Source organism: Triturus cristatus, chromosome 7 (assembly GCF_964204655.1).
Source record: "Triturus cristatus chromosome 7, aTriCri1.1, whole genome shotgun sequence".
NCBI classification, from domain to species: Eukaryota; Metazoa; Chordata; class Amphibia; order Caudata; family Salamandridae; genus Triturus; species Triturus cristatus.
Genome location: NC_140590.1, coordinates 1,593,836,193 through 1,593,860,741, shown reverse-complemented (window position 1 = coordinate 1,593,860,741; position 24,549 = coordinate 1,593,836,193). Strand labels below are relative to the sequence as shown.

The 24,549-nt window shown below is 41.9% G+C and overlaps 1 protein-coding gene across 4 annotated transcripts in view; it reads right to left on the bottom strand.

Annotated features, from left to right (window-relative positions):
• Window positions 1–1,977: 1,977 nt before the first annotated feature.
• The window catches only part of GNAS (GNAS complex locus), an 812,652-nt gene continuing 790,080 nt past the window's right edge, over window positions 1,978–24,549 (bottom strand). For all 4 annotated transcript variants that reach the window (XM_085619449.1, XM_085619450.1, XM_085619451.1 and 1 more), the window contains 2 exons: window positions 10,859–10,926; window positions 1,978–5,793 (listed from right to left, as the gene is read on the bottom strand). In XM_085619449.1, the coding sequence (XP_085475575.1) occupies window positions 5,647–5,793; window positions 10,859–10,926 (215 nt within the window). In that variant the 3' untranslated portion in view covers window positions 1,978–5,646. The remainder of the gene's footprint in view (window positions 5,794–10,858; window positions 10,927–24,549) is intronic.

The window sequence follows — 24,549 nt, the reverse complement described above, 5'->3', positions numbered from 1 at the left end:
AGAGCTGCTGTGCCAACTCTGTGCGATCTTGCACAATCCTTCCCATTAGTCGTCTAGGTGAAATATTTTGATCCAGCTAGTGCAAGATGTTAGAAAGCTTTTTCATGAAGGCATTAATCGGAATGGACCTAAGGAACAGTTAATGTGCTCGGAAGTGACCAGCGTGTGAGGGAATATTGGAATATTAATAGGGCAGAAAAAATGTTAGACTGAGGAACAGAAAAGAAGGTAGAGCAACAGGACACAATGGATCAAAAGACAACAAAGAGAAACTGGAGGATTCTGGCAGAACCTCTCTGTCAGGAAGTTCAGGGACAATGTAATTATTTTGGTTCTTGTGGCATCTGCCATTTTACCGTTTCTTTCATGAGGGATGCATTTTCAAGCCATCGAAAAGATATGAAACTATTTTAGAAAGAGGTAACTAAGTCCAGTGGTTACATTCAGTAGCTCAGTATAGTCTTTCCGTTTTCTAGAGGTTTCAGTGCTGTTCTGTGACAGAAACATGCTTATGAAACCTGCCATCAAAGGTGCTACCAAGCTCTTTCAGTTGTTTGGGACAGCACGGAAGGCTGCAAGTGGACAACCTCTAGCGAGATGGTCGCAGAGGTGTATTCCAAGATCTAAGAACCAAGAAGTCCTCCATGTAGAGCCTTATAGCAAGTACTGAAGGTAGCATGCTGCCCATAAGCACATGAAACCTTTCTCGAGCTGTTCAACATTTAAGAGCGCAAAATAAATAATGTCTCCGAGATCTAAGATAAAATGTTAATTATTCCTTCTTCCTAGAAAAATGGATCGTGGTCAAGATCAGGATATTGGAGGCATTCCAAGCATCCTCCTGGCCTCAAGTGCACCTGCAGAAGGGAAGTAAGAGAAAGGCCTCTTCTTTAAAATTATTTCAATGCTCAAGACTTCTACTCCTGGATAAATGCTGAACATATAACAAATATTTAACTGACCAAACACAGTGGGACAATTTAATAACTTTTTGAAGTCTGCCCAATCACAGACTACAAACGCCGCCCTCTCAGGAACTTCAATGTTATGCGTACAACGCTCATCTTAGGCCTTGGAACTACTCACCACTAACCCAATAAGAGAGTAATTAGTCTGTACTGCATAGTGTTATGGTTTTTCGGAGGGCTTAAACTGATGTGGCAGGACGTAAATGAACCATCACTCGGGTCCAATGTTGTTTGAAATAACCTTTAGTCATCACAGAATGGCACACAGTTCAGATAAAAGCCTGGTGATAGAAATGGGCGTTACAGCGGCGTAAGGATCTGCCGCAAAATTAAATTACCAGGGTAAACAAAAATTAGAACCAGCTTCTTAGGTCAGGGGAGAAATTTATTGTATGAAGAAAAAAATCGTATATTGTAAAATATATCCTTACACTCTCCTGTTAAATATGTTCTGGTCTTTTTACAGTTCAGTCGTCAACCAGTGAAAAGCAGAATGCTTGCCTCATAATACAAAGTGGGTCACCAGTGTGTGTGTGTGTGTATGTTTATATAAACATCATAGTAAGACATTCTAAGCTCCTCATGGCAGGGCACATATTGTTCAGAAATTTAGATTAATTAGTTACTTGTGACACCTTAGGTAGGGTTCGCAACATATTTTAATCACCTATTTTCCCTTTTGTGTGTACTCTTTTCTTTTAAACTCCATGTCAACGTGGATTCTAAGAACAATGGAACTCCACATCCTGTACATATTTGGTAGAACCATGCTTCAGCCCCAAATGGTGCACTGTTGCCTCGCTTTTGAAAACCAATAGGCTGTTCCAAAAGGAAGTTGAAAATTCTGAGGGAAGCACTTAGACACAATGTTATTCTGTTCTTGCTCAATTGCATTCACAAAGTGAAAAGGGTTTCAATATACAAGTGAAAGTGGTATATGTGTCACAAATGCAAATAAAAAGAATCGACTCAACTTGACCGAGTCAAAAACTGATTTCACCAGGTAAGATTGAGAATGGGATATACATTTTTATTATGGCATCCTCAAGCAGAAAACCTGCCGCAGCTGATCAACAGCATTTAAACAAAGAGCTTCTGAATTGTCCTGAATTAGCACTGACGTAATTCTGCAGCTCGAGGGGGAATTACATGAGCAAGAATCATGATTGATACAAAGAAAACAGTTCTCCTGTGGACGCACTACTTACACACAATTGTATGTGCTCGATTGCTGGTCCCGCTGTGATTTCTAATTGCAAGTCAAGCCTACTTGCTGGTCTGATGTTCAGTGGGCTTTGATTTGAGACCAGTCTTCTTCGGTTAAAGCAATACTTGCAAGACTGGGACGATCATCTGCTGAGCAACAAATGCTGCCTTCACCCATCTACCTCTGCAGGATTCATAACTTATTGGACAAGGAGCATCCCTATGGCTGGGTCAGAAACCGGATCCACAACTGTACAGTGAAGTTTGAAATTAGCACAAACACCATTTATATGAGCATTATATATATTTACATTTCTGCCTCTCCACCTAAGGGCAAACATCTGGAAAAATAACATTCAAAAGAAAAACTTTGTTGATTTATGTGAGGACAACATAGAGGTTAAATATTAAGATGATTTGCTGTAAGCTTTCCTTGTTATGTATGCCTATGGCTGAGCCAAGGACTGCGACACGTGGATTTGTAAGGCTTCCTTGTAGATGTGCACCATTGCAACATTAATTTAAAACTGCCAGCCAGGCAATGAAGAGGTGCAGACTGTGTCCCGAAAGTTGATTACATGATGCAATAATGACAACCACCTTAACATTCTCTTAGAGAGGCTACCTGGGTTATGCATTAAGAGAATTTGTTAATTTAATTCCCTTGCAGGCTAGGCATTAAGACACTTCACAAAGGATCCTAAATGCGCCTGAGTGAGGATGAGTTTGAAGAACTAGTTCTGAGGAGTGTTAACCAAGGTGCTTTCACGGGACAAAGAAGGCATGTAGCTGCGAGTCTGGCCTTATGTACAATCTGATATTTCTCATCGTGGAACAGTTTTGCAAAAATAATCATGGAGCTTTTTAAATTGATTAACTAAATAATAAAATGTGCACTTAATTGTACTAGTACACTCAGCTGGAGCCAAATGACGCATCTTGATTGATGGATACCTCACCCCTCTAATGTAACACGTTATCAAAAGTGATGAAAAATAAAAAGCATTTCCTAGCACTAGACATGTTTGGGGCCTATACTACAGGTGACTTATAGAACACCTAGGGTACTCCTATACCTTGATGGGCAGGGAGGACAACAATATCCTCAGCATACCCTAAGAAGGTCAGCAGTGAGAAACATGCTACAATAAACAATGCACACCTTAAAGTCATACCCAAGTAATTGGCAGGACAACAATACTAAACTCCAATTTGAACTGTCATGTATATGACATAAGATGCTTTAAAAAGACTCAAAATTTAAGAGACAGGAATCTTTGCCCACAAATGTAAAAAATATAAGCTGCACAGACAGCAGGTACTCGCACACCAAATCATAGGTTGCAATACAACTGGGAATTACATGTAGTATTGATCAACGTATGCCCTCTTCCCCATGATATGTATAAGAAGGGGCCTTGTGCACATTGGCTGGTAGATGGCTTTCCCTCTTCGGGCATTAAAAACATCTATGGCCGTCTTTTGAAGGGAATTCAATCAGTGTAACATCTGAGTCCAGGATGAAAATGATTTGCATTGACAAACAATTGACTAAACCTTGCTTGAATAGTTCACTCAGTGATCTTACCTCCAAAGGAAAATAAGGTTTTGTGAGCATTCTAAGGCAAACACAATAGGTCTTTCAAATTTCATGAGAAATCTAGATTTTTTCAGTGTCATTAACGTAATGTTAAGTACCACTCACCAAAACCACTCATTCCCACTACAGTTTGTTGAATCTCGTAACAACTGCAGACAATAGGTCTTTGCACATGAAACATTAACAGACAAACTATAGACATAAAAAATGTAAAGGAGTGTAGTAGTTACTAAACTGACATGCTTATTGCTACAGTAACGTTTGCTTGTTCTTTACTGTACCACATCTTGTTCTAAGCATAATTTGTATAAATTATTCAAGTTTAAGAAAAAAAATTCACACAGAATCACTTTACCCTACTCATACAGTTGGGATGAAGAAGTTTTCCTACGGTATCTCTTTATTAAAAGAGAAATGAAAATGTCAATTGCAACTAGAACTCAGTGGCCGAATACAAAGGGCTGTGTAATACCTTTTAGTCCTGGCTATGTTCATGCAGCATAGAGGAGGACGGCAAGAACAATCCTCCCAGACTACCGATGGCCACCATACGTGCACAATGCCTTACGCTTTCGTTTTTCAATTTTGCTTTTGTTGCAAATAAGGACTATGAATGACCAAAGACTAACGTTTATAATTTGTAGCAAAATTTGGTTTATGTAGAAACAAGCCATGTTTTGCATTTGGATAGAGATTTAAATGAGTTAAAGCTAAAAATTAAAAAGCATGATGCTGCGACATCTGGTCACTTGTTGAAGACCTCACTTTTAAAGTGGTTAAGTTTGCACAATTTGTACTTTTTTTTTACTAAACAGTATTTTTCCTTCTTTTATAAACCAGAAAAAGCTAAACTACAGGTAAATTTTCCCTAACTTGGGCTAATGCTGCAGATAGGGTTGACAAAGCTGTACAGCGCAAACATACTTACATCTTAGCTCATTTTACAGGTACAGCCATAATCAAGGCACAAAGATCTTCTACAAGTTATTTTTTTCAATAAAGTTGTACAAAATAATACATTTTACAGTCTGTACAAGAATAATAATCCAGCAGTAAAATAAAAAAAAATTAGGAAAGGTAAAGAAGTAGTGGGGGAGAGCTATAGGGAGGAAAACTGTGAGAACACCTGTCTAAGTTAATGATCTTTTCTCATGTTTTCTTTAATAGCAGACAAGAGTCGATCAGTTGACAAACTGAAAAGAAAGAAAATGTGTAGCTAACTATCTGCAAACACAGGCCTCAAATGCGGTTCAATTTGTAGCGTCCAAGGATGTTAGCAGGCTCCCCAAAACTGGAATTTAAGGCCCTTCTGAAAGGTAGCCACGGCTGATTTTGTTTTTTTGCATCTGTCTAGGTCTGTTGTACAATTGTTGAAGTTTCCTTAAAGAACTACTTTTTACAGTCACATGATCATACTTGGACATCACTTGGTCTGCGACTTGGCACCTTTCTTCTTCTGGAGTGATTGGATACAGTTGATTTTACGAGGGGAGGGGAGTAAAGGTATGCCCACATTGTTAATTTAAAAAAATGGGTCGATGCCTCACCCTCTGTGCCAACTTCTGCTTTTTGCGTTTAATCCTTCACTTACTCCAAGTTCTGGGCTGACTGGTACTGTTTTTTAATGTTAAGCATATGGAACCTGCAAGTAAATGGCACTAAGATGCTGATGCCATCTCACACTGTCTGTGGAGGGAAACCGAAGCAAGCTAGAAGTGTTGCTGTCGTTCAGTATGGAGAAAAGTGGAGGGGGTGCAAATTCGAAGGGAGGCCGCACCAGTTTTCTTCCACCCTTTGTGGTAAAGTTTTTTTTTCTTTTCTTTTTTTAAAATGAGAAATAAGGAGTCTGAAACACCGAAAACGTGCTCTCCATCACAATAGCTCATATTGGCGAAGGTGCATCCGTTGAATAATGTCCCGACAGTCATTGAACACCCGGCGGATGTTTTCTGTATCGACTGCGCATGTGAAGTGAGGGTAGCAGTAGTGCCGTCCATCTCCATTTGCTGTGCTGATTCTCTGTAGAAACAATGAGACCCATTACATTATGAAAAGCTCGTGAGAAATCACAAGATTATTTAATGAAAATTGAACTAATAGACAATTTAGAAAATGTTTAAGCAGGCGCTTAAATTTTATAAGAGATAAAGTATTCCCTGCCGTACATTATAAGGACACTACATGTCACCGAGGAGCTCTAGGACCGTATAGAGGAACAAGGCCAAAGGTAGAGTTCCTTTATAAGGGTATGGAACTTCGAGGGGACTTGCAATATGCTTATGTATGGTTTTGGGTACTTTATTCCTTATAATACATGGCCATAACATCACTTTTCATATAAACCACATTAAATCCTTTGTCCGTAGCCCTTTCATATGAAAGAGCATGTTTTTAAACATTAAGAATAAAAAGAGAATTTCTAGTGCAAATGTACACATCCAAAAAGATGATCGATAATTGTTGCAAAAAGATATCAGAATCCGATGAATACAGGCCATTTAAAAAAAACAAAAAGGGTCTCAGCTCCGAATGCATAAAAATGTGCAGAAATATTCGAACTAATCAAAAATTACCTAAGAAGTGTAAAAAAATAATCATGCTACCATAAATATCTCCTTTCTGATTGTCGCTGTAAAGCTAGAAAAACAGAGCAGAAAAAATAAAAGCAACATTTGGTTGTCCTTTAAACAACTACTTTAATTCTGCTCCATGACCTGATCTGCCTTTCCTCTCCCTGCTGGCTCGGGCAGCAGGCATTGTGTCATCAAAAATCAACAGTATAAAGTTATTACAGTTGAGCAGCTACGTCATTTCTTCAAAATAAGTGACCGAGCGCGCCACAAGTACCCTACTATATATAGAATTATAGATGGGCAACAGTATATTACCAGGATGTTTTCCACTGAGGAGTTCTGAGCGATGATGTATAGACTAGAGCGAAGCTAGAGTTGTCTATGATGTCACTCAGAACCACGAGGTGAAAAAAAAACACACGTAATTCAGTTTTACCTATTTATAATTTTGTTTTTTATGGCCCCCAACACCATCTGCCCCAGCTTTCAACTGCTAGGCCGGGGAAGAGGAGTAATGAGAAAGCCACACATAACGAGCTCTCCTGAGAAAAAAAATACCTTACCTGCCATCCTTAACCAACCCCCCCCTTGCAGATGTGCTTTCTGCTTTCAGGCAAAGCAGACGAGCAGCACTGCTCTGACAGGATTACAGAGAGCCCCGTCAGCTTGGTCTGGAAGGCCTTTATGACTTAGCAACATTTAGGTTACTCATTTTGTTATTAACTTTTACTACATCACAGCAGTGAGTTACCTTTTAGAAACTTAGGTAAACAATAGAAGCTTCCTATGGAAGCCATGCATAACAAAGATGTTCGAGACATGTTTTTAAACAGGGATTGCGGCTTTGACTGAGCTCAATCAGTTGCTGAATGATTCCACCTTCTCTGCTTCCTCAAACCGCAACTGATTACAGGAGAGGTTGTTAGGGCTTTTTTTTCGTCCGGATGATGAACCCGGGACGTCCCGAGCCAACAAGGGTCCAAACATTAAATTAGCTTAAGATGCACAAGAGCAAACCAATATCATTCTAACATCTTTGAAGTGTTCAAGCAAGTAGAACTCAAAGAAAATTATTCCCTTCATGTTTTAAAGCTATTGTTCTCCGCTTTGTTCACAATCTCAATGAAAACGCGTTCAGTGAACACTACACACACACACAAGTACTCAAACAGTGAGCCATACTGAATTGCTAAACAATATATATGACAAATTAACTTTTGTTTACAATTTTATGCAGTCTTTCAAAAGTTTACCCCAATTGTAGCCTTTCTCCACAAACCTTTTTCTAACTATTTTTATTAATCAAAACAAATTGTTTGACAACTGCCACTGTTCAAACTTCAATAATGCTTTTAATTCACAGGTCTGCTGGTGCATTTAATGCATCTCAGTTGCAATAGTGTGGAAAAGTCCATCAAAAATGTGTATGTAACACATAAAAAACATCTGCCCAAATCAGTAAAAAGAATTAGTTAAAAAAGATACACACAACATATTAATGCATAGTCCCATTACATATGTCATGGAAAAAATAGACATTTGATTATTCAATGTATTGAAAAACACCTATTCACAAGCGGCCAGACTAGATTTGCTCCAGTGAGACTGTGACGGGTTTCTTGATGGGGCAGAAAACTGGAGAAAGCTAAACATATAGCTGGTGCCTGAGCATGTTCAGGAATTGCGCAAGAGCCTGCATGCCCAAAGTGACAGAACGTCTTCATGTAAAAATAAATTAAATTCACTTATATAGGCTGAGATGACGGGATGGGGCGCACAAAAAGAACAAAACAAACTTGTTTGTCCATCATGAAACGTATACAATGAAAATTAAATCGTGCAGAGGGTATAAGGTTTAATAAGACAACAATGGAAATGATGGACCAGAGAAAAATAGACAGAACAATACAAACAGTTGATAGTAGTCTTGATTGTTCGACTGAAAATGACTGATTAAAAGGTCTAATTTCCACATGCAATAGATTTCAGAGTTTAGGTGTGAAGACTGAAATCTGGCAGCGGCTTCTGGGTAATCACTAGGATAAATGGATGGATTAAAAATTGACTGATTTAAAATGGAGGGATTCAAACTTGGGAGAAACTGGGAAAGGTTCTCCTGTCGAAAGATGCACTTTGTCAAAGAAGGTTTTGAGACAAGAATAAAAATTTAATTTTTTATCCTGGCATCTAAACCAAGCTTGCAACATAAACCTTTCCCAAACCCTGCTGCCCCAAACTACATAGAAAAACATGTATTAAGTTAATGGCTATAGGATGCCGAAAACAGAATGCTTTTCCTTTAAAGGAGCCAGCAGTTTCCATATCCCATCAGGCCTTTGCTAGCTGATATTCTATTGCTTATGTTTTCCCCTGAAAGAAATGATGCAACTGATGAATTTGGCTTAACTAGCCTTACTGCGGCTCGACACAACGTCCAACTGGTGTGTCATATTTATGAATGTATCACTCACAAATAATTCTGCCTTTATACAGAGGCTCCACAGCATATTGAAAACACGAAGACGACATGTTGGCTACCCCACTGGGTACAATAACCATTGACTGCCACCAGCTACCTAAACCATGAGAAAGCAATCCATCACAAATATTTGTGAAAAGTGTCAAGTTTCTGAAATCACTGCTTAGCCTTTTAGAGTGTTACTGTATATAGGAGGATACTATTAAGTTGTTAAAGCATCTTATTTCTTCTTTAAACCCAGTTTCCTGACTAAAAAGTACTACTAGCTTTTAAAATACACAATGTGCCACACAAATGTATGTATTCCTGTAGCACAAACATAGCCAAAAGGTAAAGCAGTGCCACACAGGGTGAAAGACAAGGCTAAAGTCACCGACTGACAGGATAGATAGCAGGGTTGTGGACGGCTGCGGAAGCAAAGTACTCCACAAATATGCATGGAACCCAAATACCTCTCACTAAAACAGGAATTGTTTAAAATATGTTGGCAATTATTTATATTTTTCAAAAAGGAAGTTGCACCACGAAAGAAGCTCAATTTCGCAAGATTAAGTCCATCTTCATTTATTAATCCTTAATATTGCACAATTTTTAAAATTCAGCAGTGTTTCGTTCCTGGATACCTAGGAACTTCATAAGGGCTTAAAGTATAGTATGTTGTTTTCACAATACTTTACCATATCTTGCCCCAACTTGAGACCTGATTTTCGAAGTGACAGATTTTCCCTGATCACTGCAACTGGATTTGTTTCCTCTCACTGTTCTTCAGGTTAGGGTAGGATAAGTTTACCCTGCATTCTTGGAATTAACTGCTCCAACTAAAGCCGCTGGTGGCAAATTAATATTTCTGGCTGTTTCTTGCTGCGGGTGGGAATGGTGTCATGCTTGGGAGCAGAGATTAATTGGACAAGCGGACGCCCAAGGAGGCTCATTAAATCAACAAGAGCTTTTGTAAACCTGCCACCTCCGAGGCGAGCAAGGCCCTTGCACTGTGACAAGCTACTGGGTTATTGGCTTTGATTAAAGGGAGCTAAAACAATCATTCCCACCCGCAGCAAGCAATACTAAGGATTAATAAATGAAGATGATAGGACTTAATCTTGCGAAATTGAACTTCTTTCCTAGTGCACCTTCCTTTTGAAGAATTTCCTGTTTTCTGGTCTCCAGTGGTACTGAACGGCGGCAAGTGCCAGAAGTGCATGCACAGGACGCTAAATCTTAGTATACTGGATTGAGGTGCAACACTTATGGTCCACCGCTGTTAGGGTTCTGTGTATGAATTATTTATATTTCATTACAACTGCTTGGGAAAGAGACCATGTAAGCACTTCAGAGAGGTTCCATATTCATTTTACATGAATATAAAGCCATATGGACGTCTGATTAGGAGGATTGAACAAGCAATAAGAGCACAGATATCATCTCATAATCCCATTTCAGTATTTCTGGAGCCCTTTAGAGGTCAATAGACCAGGGCAAGGCATTGTTGATGCGCACACCCTTTGACACCCATCACTAGAGGTAGACTCATCCCTACTAGAAGATTAACTGTGATAAACCTCACACAAATTATTAAGTCACTAAATTTGGAATAATTTCGTTCACTTGCAACCTGGGCAGGTCTTATGTTTGTGATAGGAAGGTAGAAATATTGATCTTTGCCAAACCTGTTGACTCATCGAATCACCCTTTGTGAGAATCCTTTGAGTTGACAAACACTGCCATTAAACTACATGAACACAAAGCCAATACCAAATCTCACATGCACATCATCACTATTCCCTGGAATGCAATGATGTTCAAAATAATTATATTAACTCGATGGCTTGAACTGACTAACAGCAGTGAAGGGTTCTGGAAATAATTAATAAATGGTGAAATCTAGCATGAAATCAATGTTGCTCTCAAGCTCAGCAGTCAGTCTGAGCAGACATGATGTTGTATATGCCTCATAAAACCGTCCCAGTCAACAAAAGTAACGGTGAAAACACACATAAGAAAGTTAAAGGAAGAAAATGGGTTAAATACTTACAAGAAACTCATCTCTAATAAAATACTTGGCCCTTGTGACTCTGGGGTCCTCATTAGGTTCCGGTAATGCTATAAAAATGAAAAAATTTAAAAATGAGGAAAAATAAAGCAAACAATCCATAAGAATCAACTGATAAAAGGTTGTATTTTTATCTTATATAATCTGTGTGATACAAAAAACAATGAAGCTTGACTAACTGAGGTGGCCTGCATTGTAATACATCACAAAAACCTTATTTCTAATCTCACTGCTCCACCATGGGAAACTTCACTTAACTGAGTAAATCTGCCAAGTGTATGATTAAAATGAGCCTGTCAAGTGCATGATTCCACAGCATTTTTTAAAAAACGCATCTCTTGAAAAAGATTTTTTCTTGCCCTCAATCACTTGCAGGCCCCCATTGACAGAATTACAATCACTTCTATATTTTAAAAGCTAATCCAAAATGTAAAAAAAATGTCTAGTGTAAAACAAGGGGGTTGGGATTAGTTTTCATTGACTCTTACAGGAATAAAGGAAGGGAAACTAGAAAGTGGAGTGAGAAGGGCAACAGCTTACACAAACTGAAATATGACCCTGTTCCTTTAAGGAGGCCAGCATCTCACGTATTCCATCATGCCTTGGATGGCAATTGCTTCATACAGTCAAAAACATCGGCAGGACCCAACATCACATGAATTGCCATCCTTATGCCACAGCCAGGAAGGAGATTGTGTTTATTACTTCCAAAAAGATTTGCATGAAAAGAACCAGGAATACAAACAACAGTCTCTCCATCATTGTATCTTCAATGACATCCATAAATATATGGATCGTGTAGCAAGCCCGTCCTCAACAATGGAGGAATAAATAAGAGAATAGCAACCCTTCTAAAAATAGGATTAATCAAACTGTTTCTAAAAAGAAGAGCTGACACACTTGGGTAACTGTTCTAAATTGCCTTGAAGGGGGCCTTTAGTCTTCTAATATCACAGAGCTCCGAAGAGAACTTTCCATCTGGATAAGTATTTGAAGTACCTCAAACGTGAGCATTATTTCACAACAGATGTGTGGATTTCCTTATTCTTGTACATGTAAAAATTCTTAGATCCGGCGCATGAAAATAATTGTTCTAATCTATTGGAAAAGGACTGCGGAATAAAGTAAGCAGAAACTTTGATTAATGTTGAAGTCAGGCAGCTTTCATCAAAGGCTGTGTGGATCCTCATTCTAGCCCTATAAATATGAAGTGAAAACTATGTTTGGGTCTATTGGCCTGTGTCTTGCTAATCCTGCAAGTAAATTTAGATGTTACCAGAACGTTTGTCTTCTATAACAAATGATGTGCAAAGAAAACGGTTACTTAACTTGTTACCCATTTGTATCTTTTAGTACTGTAATTCACATGCTTTGCATACTCCTGCCGGTTAGTGTTTAATGCGGATGTTGCAAGTTGTTTCTCTTTGAAGTATACGTTTTGGGGGACCTTGTGATCTGTCCCCGAAACCCGCAATGCAGCATGACAAACCTAAGATTGTGTTTTACCCGCAATGGTTGAGGGAAGGTAAGGGAACCGGGAGAATAATTGTGTGAGTGTTCAGCTACAATGTAAAAGAAAATCTAATGTGATTTATAAAGTTTATATAGCGAGAACATGACACTGGCGGATATCTGACCCCCTTACAGTGTTCAAGGCGACGGGTATAAAAAATGAAGATGATCATCAAGGAGGGACAAGGTATAGGAAAATCCCATACAGAGAAAACCACAGATTCTAGGAGGACAAATGACCAGTAAAACAGAATAAAAACCGTCTGCAGAAAAAAAGCATGCGTGCAGGCTAAGGGAAAATCATGTCCTGGAGTATAGTTCATGAGTTCAACGGCATGAACTTGTTCCTCCGTACCCTTTTGACATCTTTCTTGAATGAAGCAGTTGAGGGGTTCATTTTGATTTCAGGGGAAAAGGTGTTCCAGACTCCTGGGTCATGCCTGAGAAACGTTGGTGCTAAGTTTTCTTTTGGTAAAATGTTGTTGGTTTTAATAGTAGGGAACCAATGCCTCTAGATGCTCCGATGCCACGAGCTGCTCTAGTTTTTGTGCAAGGTAACTCAGAGTGTTGAAATGGAGGAATTTATGGGTTGTGCAGGCAATTTTCAAATGAATTCTTGCCTCATCAAGGAAGCCAGTTTGTGTCAGGAGTGATGTGACTGTTTCTTTTTGATCTTGTAATGAGCCTACATACACAGCAGCAGAGATAAGAGAGGCCCTTGGTGGCGCCAGCTTAGCTCTGCATAGGCCACACAGGGTTGCACTCCCATAGTATAACCTGGGAATTACTAGAGCTTGAACTGTGGACTTGGTCATTGGGGGAAGGAAGGGTTTTATTTTTCTTAGGATGCTCATGTGGACGTTTGCTCCTTTGGTGGCAGAGCCGATGTGTTCCTGAAAGTTCAGATCCCTGTCCAGTAATATTCCCAGAGATCTTGTTGACTCTATAATGTGTGGTAAGCAATTCAGTGCTGTTAGTTGTTTCACCCATTCGGAGATGTCTGATGAATGTTTGGGTGGGGCAATTAGAAGGAATTCTGTTTTGAGAGTGTTTAGTTTGAGGTAGATACCAGTCAGACAGTTTTTTTGTAGTGTTGAATTTAGAGACCTAAATTCAAGGGGAAGAGATTTTTAAGTACAGTTGGGTATCATCTGCATACATGTGATAGTGGATGTTAGACAAATTCAACAGATTGGTTGAAGGTTCCATAGATAAGTTAAAGAGTGGGTGAGAGAGAAGATCCTAAGGGACCCCTAAAGTAACCTGTATGGGGATGGCTATATTGACCTTGATTCTTTGAGTTATGTTCTTGAGAAAAAAGGCAAACTAGTTAACTGTTCCCGATAGTCCCATCCTACATTTAAGCAGGTCTAGGAGGCTCTCGTGTTTGACAGTATCAAATGCAGACGGGAGGTCAAGGAGGATAAGAAGGCAGGATTCATTCTGACCCAACATTTTTAGCGCATCATCAACTATGTGTGTGAGCCCTGATTCAGTGCCGTGGCCATGACAGAAGTCAGATTGGAATTGGTCTAAGAGACTGAATTGGTCAATGTGGTCGCACAGTTGGACATGTGCATATTTCTCAAGGAGTTTTGCTAGTGTCAAATTCGTAGAGATTGGGCAGAAGTTGTTTAGGTCAGAGGTCTACTGTCATTTTTGTTTTGTTTTTTTAAATGGGGGTAACCCATTCAGATTTAAGGCAGTCATGGATCGATCTTTACAGTAATAAGTCATTGATAATTTTAGCCCCAAGAGGGAGTAAGGTCATTTTGATCTCACTAAGATGCTCGCTGGTAGAGGGTCGCTAAAGAGGTTTTTGGGTTTTAGTGTTGAGAGGATTTTGAGAATGGAGCTTTCATCAAAAGTTTTGAATATGCTCCACGTAGCATTGTTTTTAGATGTATGTGCTGATTAATGTAATGTGCATCTGTAGCGCCCCTAGCCTCCGGGGAGGTGGGAAGGCGCATGTGAATCTAGAACCATATGTGCTACAAACAGATAATTACAAGGTAAGTAACATATTTCCGTTTGTAGCATACGTAGCTGCAGATCACATGCTTTGAATAGACTTCAAAGCAATGGCTTGTAAGCAGAAGAAACAGATGGTTGGAATAATGTTTGAACTGTTGCCCAAGCTGGTGCCTCTTGTCGGGCATTAATGTCCACACAATGTTTCTTGAAACTGTGAGGTGTGGGTCATGTAGTAGCTTTGGCAGACATTTGAATGTGATAGGTTTCCTAGGAAGTCCACTGTGATGTCTTTTAGTGCGAGTAGAATGTGCTTAGGTACTGTGTGCATAGAAGGTTTAGATGTAGCATAAAATACTTTGATGCGTTTTAATATCCATGGAAAAAGACCAGATTAGAAAATTAGATTTCCCAAATGGGATCTGGTCAAAGCAACAAACAGATTTTTCGCCTTATTAGATTTGGTGCTATGAATGTAATACATTACAGCCCTCTCTACGTCTGATATGTGCACCGCTTTTGCTTCTACAGATTGAGGTTGCGGAAAGAAAATGATTAAGTCAATGGTCTGATTGACTTGAAATGGGGATATAAACTTTGTCAGGGAACGTACAGTTGTCCTCAAGACAACCTGATCGTTATGAACCTGAATGCAAAGTTGTTCCACTGTGAAGGTCTGTAATTCACTGACTGCACAATGAAGCACTTGTTCCTAGAAACAAAACTTTCTTTGAAAGGTACTGCATTTTACTCAGAGACCTCAAAAGTCTTGTGAGGTCTCCATCAAGGTTCCAGATTGGAATTGATTATGTCCTTGGAGGAAAACCCCTTTTGAGGGCCTTCATAAATGGTTTGAGACCTGGGATCTTAAACAAAGATGCATGTGGCCTATTTTGTATATACCTGGGATCTTGAAGATGCATGCAGCCTATTTTGTATATAAGCAGCAACAGTTGCTAAATAAAGTCTAATAGGTGTGTAATGAAGCCAGTGAATACATGTCCATTTTGCCACAACATGCTGCAGTGGAAAGTCTCCAAGCCTCCAACTTCTGAAAGTTGTGGTAAACTAAATTCTTAGACCATATGTACCAAAATGCATGGTGCACTTCTGTAAGCTCTGGATGTCTTGATGGACTCCATTGTTGCTTCAGGTTGTCTGCTCACAAGGGCAACTTCTTTTGTGGGTGGAGAGACATTTCCAGCAGCACTAAGCACCTGGGCTGCCTCGTTCATGATGAAGCGATGACAGTGTCATGGATGTTGGCAAATTTCCACACAACATATGGGATCAGAGATGGTGGAGGAATCGCATAGCAAGGAAAATGCTACTTACCATTACGCTTCTGTTCTTGGCATGTAGAGCTGCAGATTCGTATACTTTTGCATAGATCGCCATCTGGTGTTGGACTCGGATGTTTGCACTTTGTTTCTGTCTTGGAAGAAGTCTTTGTAGTCACGAGGTAGGGGACTCCTCCCGGGGACGATAGTGCGCATGGGCATAGACTCCATCCTTAGATTGTTTTTGCCACGCAGGGTTACGATGGAGTAGTAAGAAGTAGAAAGATGTCCATGTGTAATGTATCTAAGTAAGATAGTACTGGAACAGATAGAGGAATCCGGGGAGGCGGGTGGGCGTATACAAATCTGCAGCTCTACATGCCAAGAACAGATGCATACTGGTAAGTAGCATTTTCCGTTCGAGGCATATGAGCTGCAGATTGTATACTTTTGCATAGACTATACAGCAGTTACCGCCTTAGCATAGACTATACAGCAGTTACCTCCTTAGCGGTGGCAACCTGTATCTGTTGCAGTGGTTTGAAAGAGAGTTCTTAATACAGCCTGGCCCACACTAGCTTGTTGTTTTGCCTGCACATCTACACAATAGTGTTTTGTGAAGGTGTGTGGTGTAGCCCAAGATATCATCTAGGGAAATGTTCCCTAAGAATGCCATGGAAGCCCCTAGTTTGCATGTGGAATGAGCTCTAGGGGGAATGGTTAGTGTGCGTTTGGCTTTGACATAGCATATTTGGATGCATTTAACAATCCACCTTGCAATTCCTGCCTTTGAGATGGGATTGCCTTTATGAGGTGGGGAGAAAGCCACAAAGAGTTGTTTGGTCTTTCTAAAGGATTTTGTCCTTTCAAAGTAGTAGAGTATTGCTCTTTTAACGTCTAACGAGCTCGTTCTGCCACGGAGTCTGGTTGAGGGAAAAACACTGGGAGTTCAACAGACTGGTTGAGATGGAAGGCATATACGACTTTGGGTAAAAAGTTAGGGTAGTCCTAAGAACCACTTTGTTATGATGGATTTGTAAAAATGGTAACTCTCCTGAGAGATGTGATAGCAACCAAAAAAGCTACCTTCCAAGTGAGGAACTGCAAGTAGGCATTTGTGGATGGGTTCAAAAGGGGGACCAATGAGTCTGGTAAGGACCACATTTAGGTTCCATAGTGGAGAGGGCTGGACTATGGGTGGAATTATTCTTTTAAGTCCCTCCATAAAAGGATTGATAGCGGGCACTCTAAACAAAGACAAATGTTGTCTGTTTTGGAGATAGGCTGCTATGGCAGCTAGATGTAGCCTAATAGATGTATATGCTAGGTTACATTGTTGTAGATGCAAGAGGTAGCAGATAATGTTCTGAATAGAAGCAGATTGATTTTGTTGTTTGTGTAATAAACGGCAAATTGTTTCCATTTTGCTGCATAGCATGCTCTGGTGTTAGGGTGTCTAGCTTCTTTAATGATATTCATACAGTCTGGCGGAAGATTTAGATAGCCAGACTCTAAGACTTCAAGTGGCAGGTCGCAAGGTTGAGTTGATTGGGATCTGGATGTCTTATCTCTCCATGTTTCTGAGTGCGAAGGTTGGGTGAGAGACGTAGTTTTTGATGAGGTACTACTGATAGTTCCAATAGGGTTGTGAATCAGGGGTGTCGGGCCCATGTTGGAGCAACTAGGATCATTGTGAGGGAATGCTGTTTGAGTTTCCGACCCACTAACGGAATGAGTGGGAGAGGCGGAAATGCGTAAGCAAATTTGCCTGACCAATTCATCCATAGCGCATAGCCTTTGGACAATGGGTGTGGATACCTGGACACGAAGGTTGGACATTTTGCGTTTTGGTGTGTGGCAAACAGATCTATTTCTGGGTGGCCTCACATGCAAAAGAATGGAAGAAGAACTTGAGGATGAAGTTCCCATTCGTGGATTTGCTGTGTCTGACGACTGAGCAGATCTGTTATCTGATTGTGTACACCTGGGAGATGTTCTGCAAGGAGATATATGTTTTGAGGAATGGCACCTCTCCATATGCTCTGAGCTAGGTGTGAAAGCTGTAGAATGTGTTCCCCCCTGCTTCTGTATGTAGTACAGTGCTGTCATGTTGTCTGTTGGGACCAGGACAGCTTTGCCTACGAGGTGGACTTGAAAAGATTTTAACGCTAGGAAGATTGCTAATAATTCCAGGAAGTTTATGTGGAATTGTCTTTGTTGGGGAGTCCATATGCTGAGGAACGGCCGCCCTTTGGAAAGGTTTTGTGTGTTCCACCACTGCAGAGAGCAAAGGATGGGGCCGTCCACTGACACCAGATCGGTCAGATGGCCTTGAGCCTGGTTCGACTGACGCCCCAAACATTCCCGTAAGGGACGCATTTTGAGTCTTGCATAAGGGACGAGGAGAATGCAGGAGGCCATCATACCGATTAACTGCATGAACACTCGCGCTGGTAGTAAGTGTTGAGGCTGAATTTTTTGGATTAGAGCCTGTATGGCGCTTATCCTGAGTGGATTGGGATATGCTAGAGATTTTGAAGTGTCTATTGTAGCCGCTAGGTATAGTTGTATGCTGGACGGTTGGAGATGGGATTTGGTGAGGTTTACTGTGAATCCCAAGCTGTGAAGCAGCTGGATTGTGTTGTGTGTGTGTGTTGCACACAGCTGCTGTGTGATTTGGCCTTTATGAGCCAGTCGTCCAGATAAGGGAAGACATGAATATGCTGTCTCCTTAAGTGGGCTGCAACTACTGCGAGGCATTTGGCGAAGACGCTGGGTGCTGTAGTGCTCCAGAATGGGAAGACTTTGAATTGGTAGTGTTGACCATCTACCAGAAACCTGAGATATTTCCTGTGAGCGGGGTGAATGGGAATATGGAAGTAGGCGTCCTTTAGATCCAGAGTAGAGAGAAAGTCGCCATGTTGAAGTAGTGGGAGCACCTGTTGTTGAGTGACCATGTGAAAGTGGTCTGACTGAATGTAGAGGTTTAGCGGTCTGAGGTCCAGTATGGGTCTGAGGGAGCCGTCCTTCTTTGGGATTAGGAAATACAGGGAGTAAACCCCTCGGCCTTGATGAGGCAAGGGGACTGGTTCAATTGCATGTTTTTGTAATAGAGCGAGAACCTCTTGCCTGAGAGGAATGATTGGGGGGGGGAGGGGTGGATTGGGGGTAGAAGTGAGTTCCAAATAACCATACTGGATAATTTGTCTTACCCACTTGTCTGTTGTGATGGAATTCCAGACATGTAGGACCTGTGAGAGACGTCCCCTGACAGGAGTGGTATGATCCGGGGGGCTCCGGCTATTGTTGCCATGACCTCTCCCTTTATTATTGTTGCCTCTGTAGCCTCTGCGAAAACATGCTTTCGGGGATGTTTGAGTGGGGCACTTTTAGGAGGAGGGATGTTCTGAACCCATTGTTTTGGCCCCCTAGACTTAGCAGTTCCAGTATCCTTCATCTTTTCTAGGGATGTGTCAACTGCGGGGCCGAAAAGATGTTCTTGATCAAACGGTTGATTTAAATAGCAGTTTGAACCTCCTGCTTTCATCAGGAAACCCAGAGCCAAGCGTATCTACACAATAAGATCCTATTGTTAATTGCGCGAGATGCGTTATAGGCCGCATCGAGTGCACATTTTACTGAGGTGTTGTTAATTATTTTGCCCTCCTGGATAAGGTCGTTGGCTTTTTGTTTGTACTGGTCAGGAAGGTGTTCCATGAGCTTTTCAAGCTAGTCGTAGTGAGCCCTGTTGTACCTGGCCAATAAAGCTTGGGCACTGGTGATCCGCCAATGGTTTGCAGCTTGCAACGCAATAAGTTTACCCTGATGCATCAAATAATTTGGATTCCTTATCAGAAAGGGGGGGGGGGGGGGGCTGGGGGTCGCCAGTACTCTGAGTTTGCACGCTTACATGCGTTTGTTACCACAAGGGAATCTGACCTTTAATGGAAATTGGGTCATTGGGGGCTGCTTTGTATTTTTTATCCACCCTGAGATTGAGAACCCTGGTTCTGACTGGGTCTATAAAAACTTCTGGTGCATGTTTTAACAAGCCTTTTAACATTGGCAGGGTGCTTGTTGATTTTTGCGAGGGTGCGAAGGTTTCCAGCAAAAAATCCTTATCTAAGGGGTCGGAATGTAAGGGGACCCCGTGGTATTGGGCAGCTCTGTTGGGTAATTGGGCCAACCCGGTGTGGTCATCTGGTGGGGACGGCTTGGATGGATAGAGATCCGGATCATTATGTGGGTCGGGAACTGTATTGTAGTCACCCCAAGTGTCTAAGTCATGTGGGATGTGATGTGACTGATCATCCCCATGTGGATCTATATCTCTACCTGTATCATCCTCACTATCTGATGGTTGAGGTGAAAATATAGGTTGTGGGGAGTGTGGTGGAGAAATCAATAGATGTGGATTAACTGGAGGGGGAGAAGGAGGTGGGGACGTGTTCGTGCCCATGTACTGTTTGAGAGGTATCGCAGGTTCTTCTGCAGTGCCCAGTTTCCTCTTTTTTAGCGGCTTGGTGACTAGTTTGTCTGTGTTTGAATCAATAAACAGAGTTTTCTGCTTTGGATCTGCCAAATCAGATGCAGGCTGCGTGGGCAAAATGTCTTTGTCCGGTGTCTAAGATTTTGGGTCCGAACCTTCTTTGGAGGGAGCTTGTGAGGCTCTCTGTGGGTCTTTGACTCTTTTGGTTTATGTGGCGGCAAAACTTTTTTCGGCTCCGACGATTTTGGGGAGTCAGGATGGGTGTTTGTCCTTGGTATGCTTCGATACAGAGGGCTCTGGCGTCGAGGCTGTCTTCGGCGTGGACAAATGTTTGACTGTTTCAGTGCCAAGGAGTACTTTCCGGCGTCGGAATGGGGGTGGCTCGAGCCGGAAGGCATATGTTTAGGTTTCGTAGCAGGGCCGAGGGCGGGGCATCTGAAACATATTGCCGGTGTCGACCCGAACCGGAGGGAGAGGGTGTTAAGGGAGCCTTCGGTTTATTTTTTGAGAAGGGGTTTTGGTACTCACGGACCATTGAGGCGGGGTGACTGTCTCTTGTTTGGCATCGGAGTCGTCGGCCTCGGAGACGTGTTCTTCATTACCTGATTGTTCCAGCTGGATATCGGGGTCTGCTTCTGCGAGACATTTCGTGACGTCGAGCCCAACGATCACGGATGGTTTTCTTCGCCCTGAACGATGCACAGGCCTTGCAGTTTTTATCTTCGTGCTCCGGGAGAGGCAGAGATTGCATATCTCGTGCAAGTCTGTGTGTGGGAACTTAGGACCACACCTGGGGTATTTTTTTTAAAGGAGTCCTTTCCTTTGACTGCAGGCGTGGTCGGCGCGGAGAGGCCCAACGGCCTGCATCGAAAAGGGAAACGCAATCGAGACAATACCGTCCAGTGGAGAGGGATTGCACGTCGAAGGGGGATTCAAAACAGATATCGACCCGGAGCGCAGCAATTCACATCCAAACCCAATGGCGGATAAAACAATTTAAGGATGAGTCGATGCCCATGCGCACTATCGTCCCTAGGGAGGAGTCACCTACCTCATGACTACAAAGACTTCTTCCGAGACAAAAACAAAGTGCAAACATCCGAGCCCAACACCAGATGGCGATCTATGCAAAAGCATACAATCTGCAGCTCATATGCCTCGAACATATGCTTATCCAGTTCATCAATACTGCATTGCTCACAGGCTGTGGCTACCTGGAGGCGATGCATGGGCTTTTGGTGTACTCTGCTGTGGTAAACACATGGAGTGTCTCCCTTTGCCTGAAGTACTTTTTTAAGTTCTTGTGGTGGGGGTGGGGACTTATTTTCTATTCATGCGCTTACTAAGGTGTATTGTTTGCCAGGTCTGTGGTCATTATCCACCAGTGGCAGATGCGCCTTTAGAAGAAAAACTTGGTGGCGAGTGGTTCAGTGTTTCTAAATGTAATACATTATATTCATGTAGTCTGTTTTCACTAGAACTGTTTTGCCAATTGAACTGCTATTGGGTGTAGGAAATGGATATGCAATTTTGCTGCTGCTGCTGCGTCAAGGTACTGCTTAGAAGGGCTCCCTACCTTGTGAGTGAGGTGTCCGCTGCAATGTCACCTGTGGATGAATGCTGACAAACGAGCTGCCCAGTAACTAGTTCTCACTGTACCACCATTTGAGATTGTGCTGTACTCTGGGCTTTACCAATATTAAATGTTCCCACTGACCTGGCGCTTGTGACCAGTGCCTAACCAGACACTCCTGTTGTGAATGTATGTGGAGTCGAGCATCACAATATCAGCATGTTCAAGGCTGTCATCCCCCAACATCTTTATGATCATTCTTGTTAAAAAAATGTGGAGGTAAAGAGGGAGCAGCCTCAAATGTCATCACACTCGCCTGCCTGTGATAGGTTTTGTCGGAGGTTGTGATGAATACGCCGCCATAAGAGTTGTATCAGCTGCAGAAAGCAATGGACTTTTTGGCATGGACTGCGACATCTAACCTTTGTAATAGTGACACAGCTACCGTAGTGTGTTCTAGGCACTGCTGATAACTGATCTTAATAAGCCAATCGGCCAGAAATGTAAATTCATGAATGGTACTGCAGCGCAAGTGTGCCTCAACCACCACTAGGTACTTGGTAAAAACTCTTGGAGCTGTTGAGACCCATACAGGTTAAACTTTGAACTAGTAGTCTACTTACTAGAAATCAGAGGTATCAGTGTTGTGCTGGATGAATCAGAATGTGAAAGTAGGTGTCCTTCCGACGGAGGGTCCCATTATGATTTCCTATGCAGAGCAGTGAGAAAAAAACCAAAAAAACCTTCTGCCCCTTACCCACTCCCCTTTCCGGCATTGCAGGACCACAGTCTGGCTTCAGTCAAACTAACTTGCATGATATAAATCAATGTATGTAGACTTTTGCAGGGAAGGTAAAAAAATTGTGGAGGAAGAGCAGGATTGGTGGAGGCTGAGGAATATGTTGTGTCTTTCTGCTCGCGTTTCTATTATGGGGAACTGATGCAATTCCTCAAATAGCTTCTTCAAATATCAACTACCTCACCAGGATGTTAGGTCTGGTACATTTAGCAAAGAGCAAGCTAGGATCTTGCTTATTTGAGGATAAATATAAATCTTCCTCTGCCTGACCTCACACTGCTCCTGGACCTCTATGGCTAATACTCTGTCACTCTGCATGGAAGATGGAGTTGAGATGTGTTTTGGCTCAGACTTTGAGATGGATTTCGCCACCAATAGTTTAGGTTCGGAGTGAGGTGGTGTGGCTTGGCTTTAAGACAAAGCACTTAGCTTGAGGCTTTTTTTGAGTCGAAGTGGGCTACTGGTGCAGAGCAGGCTTGGAAAGTGGTCTGAGCCAAGCCCTCTTAAGAACAATCTTGGGGGTTTGATGACCTAGAGAACGGTGCTTGCACTGAACACAAAAACACTTGTTGAGGATAAACCCTGGAGAGTTATTCCTCAGGTGAGGTAAGGTACTGGTGTCTTCGATGTGGACTGTGTGCAGGTTTGATTGGGATCCCTGAAGCCCACTGCACCTCGTGGCCAAGTAACTCCAAGGAGAGGATTTTGATCCAGTAGCCATGTTGGGGATAGAAGACTGGCCTTTACCTTTTGAGCTGAATCAGCTCTCTTAATGGCCTTTAATCTGAAGGCTAGTTCCGGCGCTGTAGGGTCCTCACAGTGCTTCCTATAGTGCACCCTTTGGTACGTTCTTCAGTATTTATTTGTATTGTTTTTGAAGTCCTGGCAGTGGGAACAGCTCGATTTCTCATTGAAAACCTATGACCAACATCCTCCTCTGTACTCAGTAGATATAGTTTTAGTGGCCACCAAATGTCGCTGGGACTGGAAGCCCTCGGTAGGAACTTTTCATATTGTTTTAATTGCTTGTTACAATAAGTTAGTTCTTTTAGCCATCCCTGATGTGATGGAGAGCGTCCTCTACCCCATTGACAAAATGCCTCTCTTTTCGCTATCAACAGAGCTGGTGCTGTGAATTTTCTGACTTTTGGGGTAATCTTTTTCACTAGACCCAGCAAGGCAATCTTGTGGTCCTTTGAAATGGGCAGCCCGTCATACCAGACAAAGCAGCCAATAAAGCACACCAATAGCTATTAATCTGAAGGTATAGCCGTGCTAAATGGAAAAAAGACTGAGAGCCCTGTGTGTCAACAATCAATCCACAATGCTTAGTATGGTATAGTCTGTGGAGGTACTTAAAGTGAATCATTCTACAGTGATTATTCATGGACAAGGCACTGCTTTGTACACAGCAAAACTCCTTCTGAACCGCTGATTACAGCTTGGATACCCTGCAACAATTGGTTGTTGATGAAAGTACTGTAGTGAGTGCACTCCAGAGGCTGCTCCGGGAATCCTGGTAATACACTCCTACATGCCGCTCTGAGCCTGTAATATAGAAACATGTCAAGCACTGTATATGTGGGTCTAGATGTAACTGATTGTAGATCAATGAATCACCCCTCTGAGTAAATATTACCCAGTGTAGTCAGCTGCATGGATTGTATTTGCTGGACTGCCTTTGCCTCGCTCACCAGATCAATTAGAAGATGGTTTAATAGCAGAGGTAGCAGAGAGAATATACATTCTAGGCAGTCACGTTGCCACAATTAATGCCAGGCTGCTATGGTGTTTTCTACTTTGTTGATCACCCGCTTATTATCAGGGGGTTAACACTACCTTTAGAGGTTCAGGGTGTATACTGCTTTTTCTATAGCTGTGTGTGGCATATAGGGCAGGGTAGTACTAGTAATAGAGAAATGGTCCTTAAGCACAGAGATAATGAAGTTCTATATCAGGGGCTAGGAATCTGTCCAGCTCATACGGAAGCGTTGGTACCTCCCATTTAATACATGGTACTTTTAGTAGCCCACAGGAAGCTTAACAATA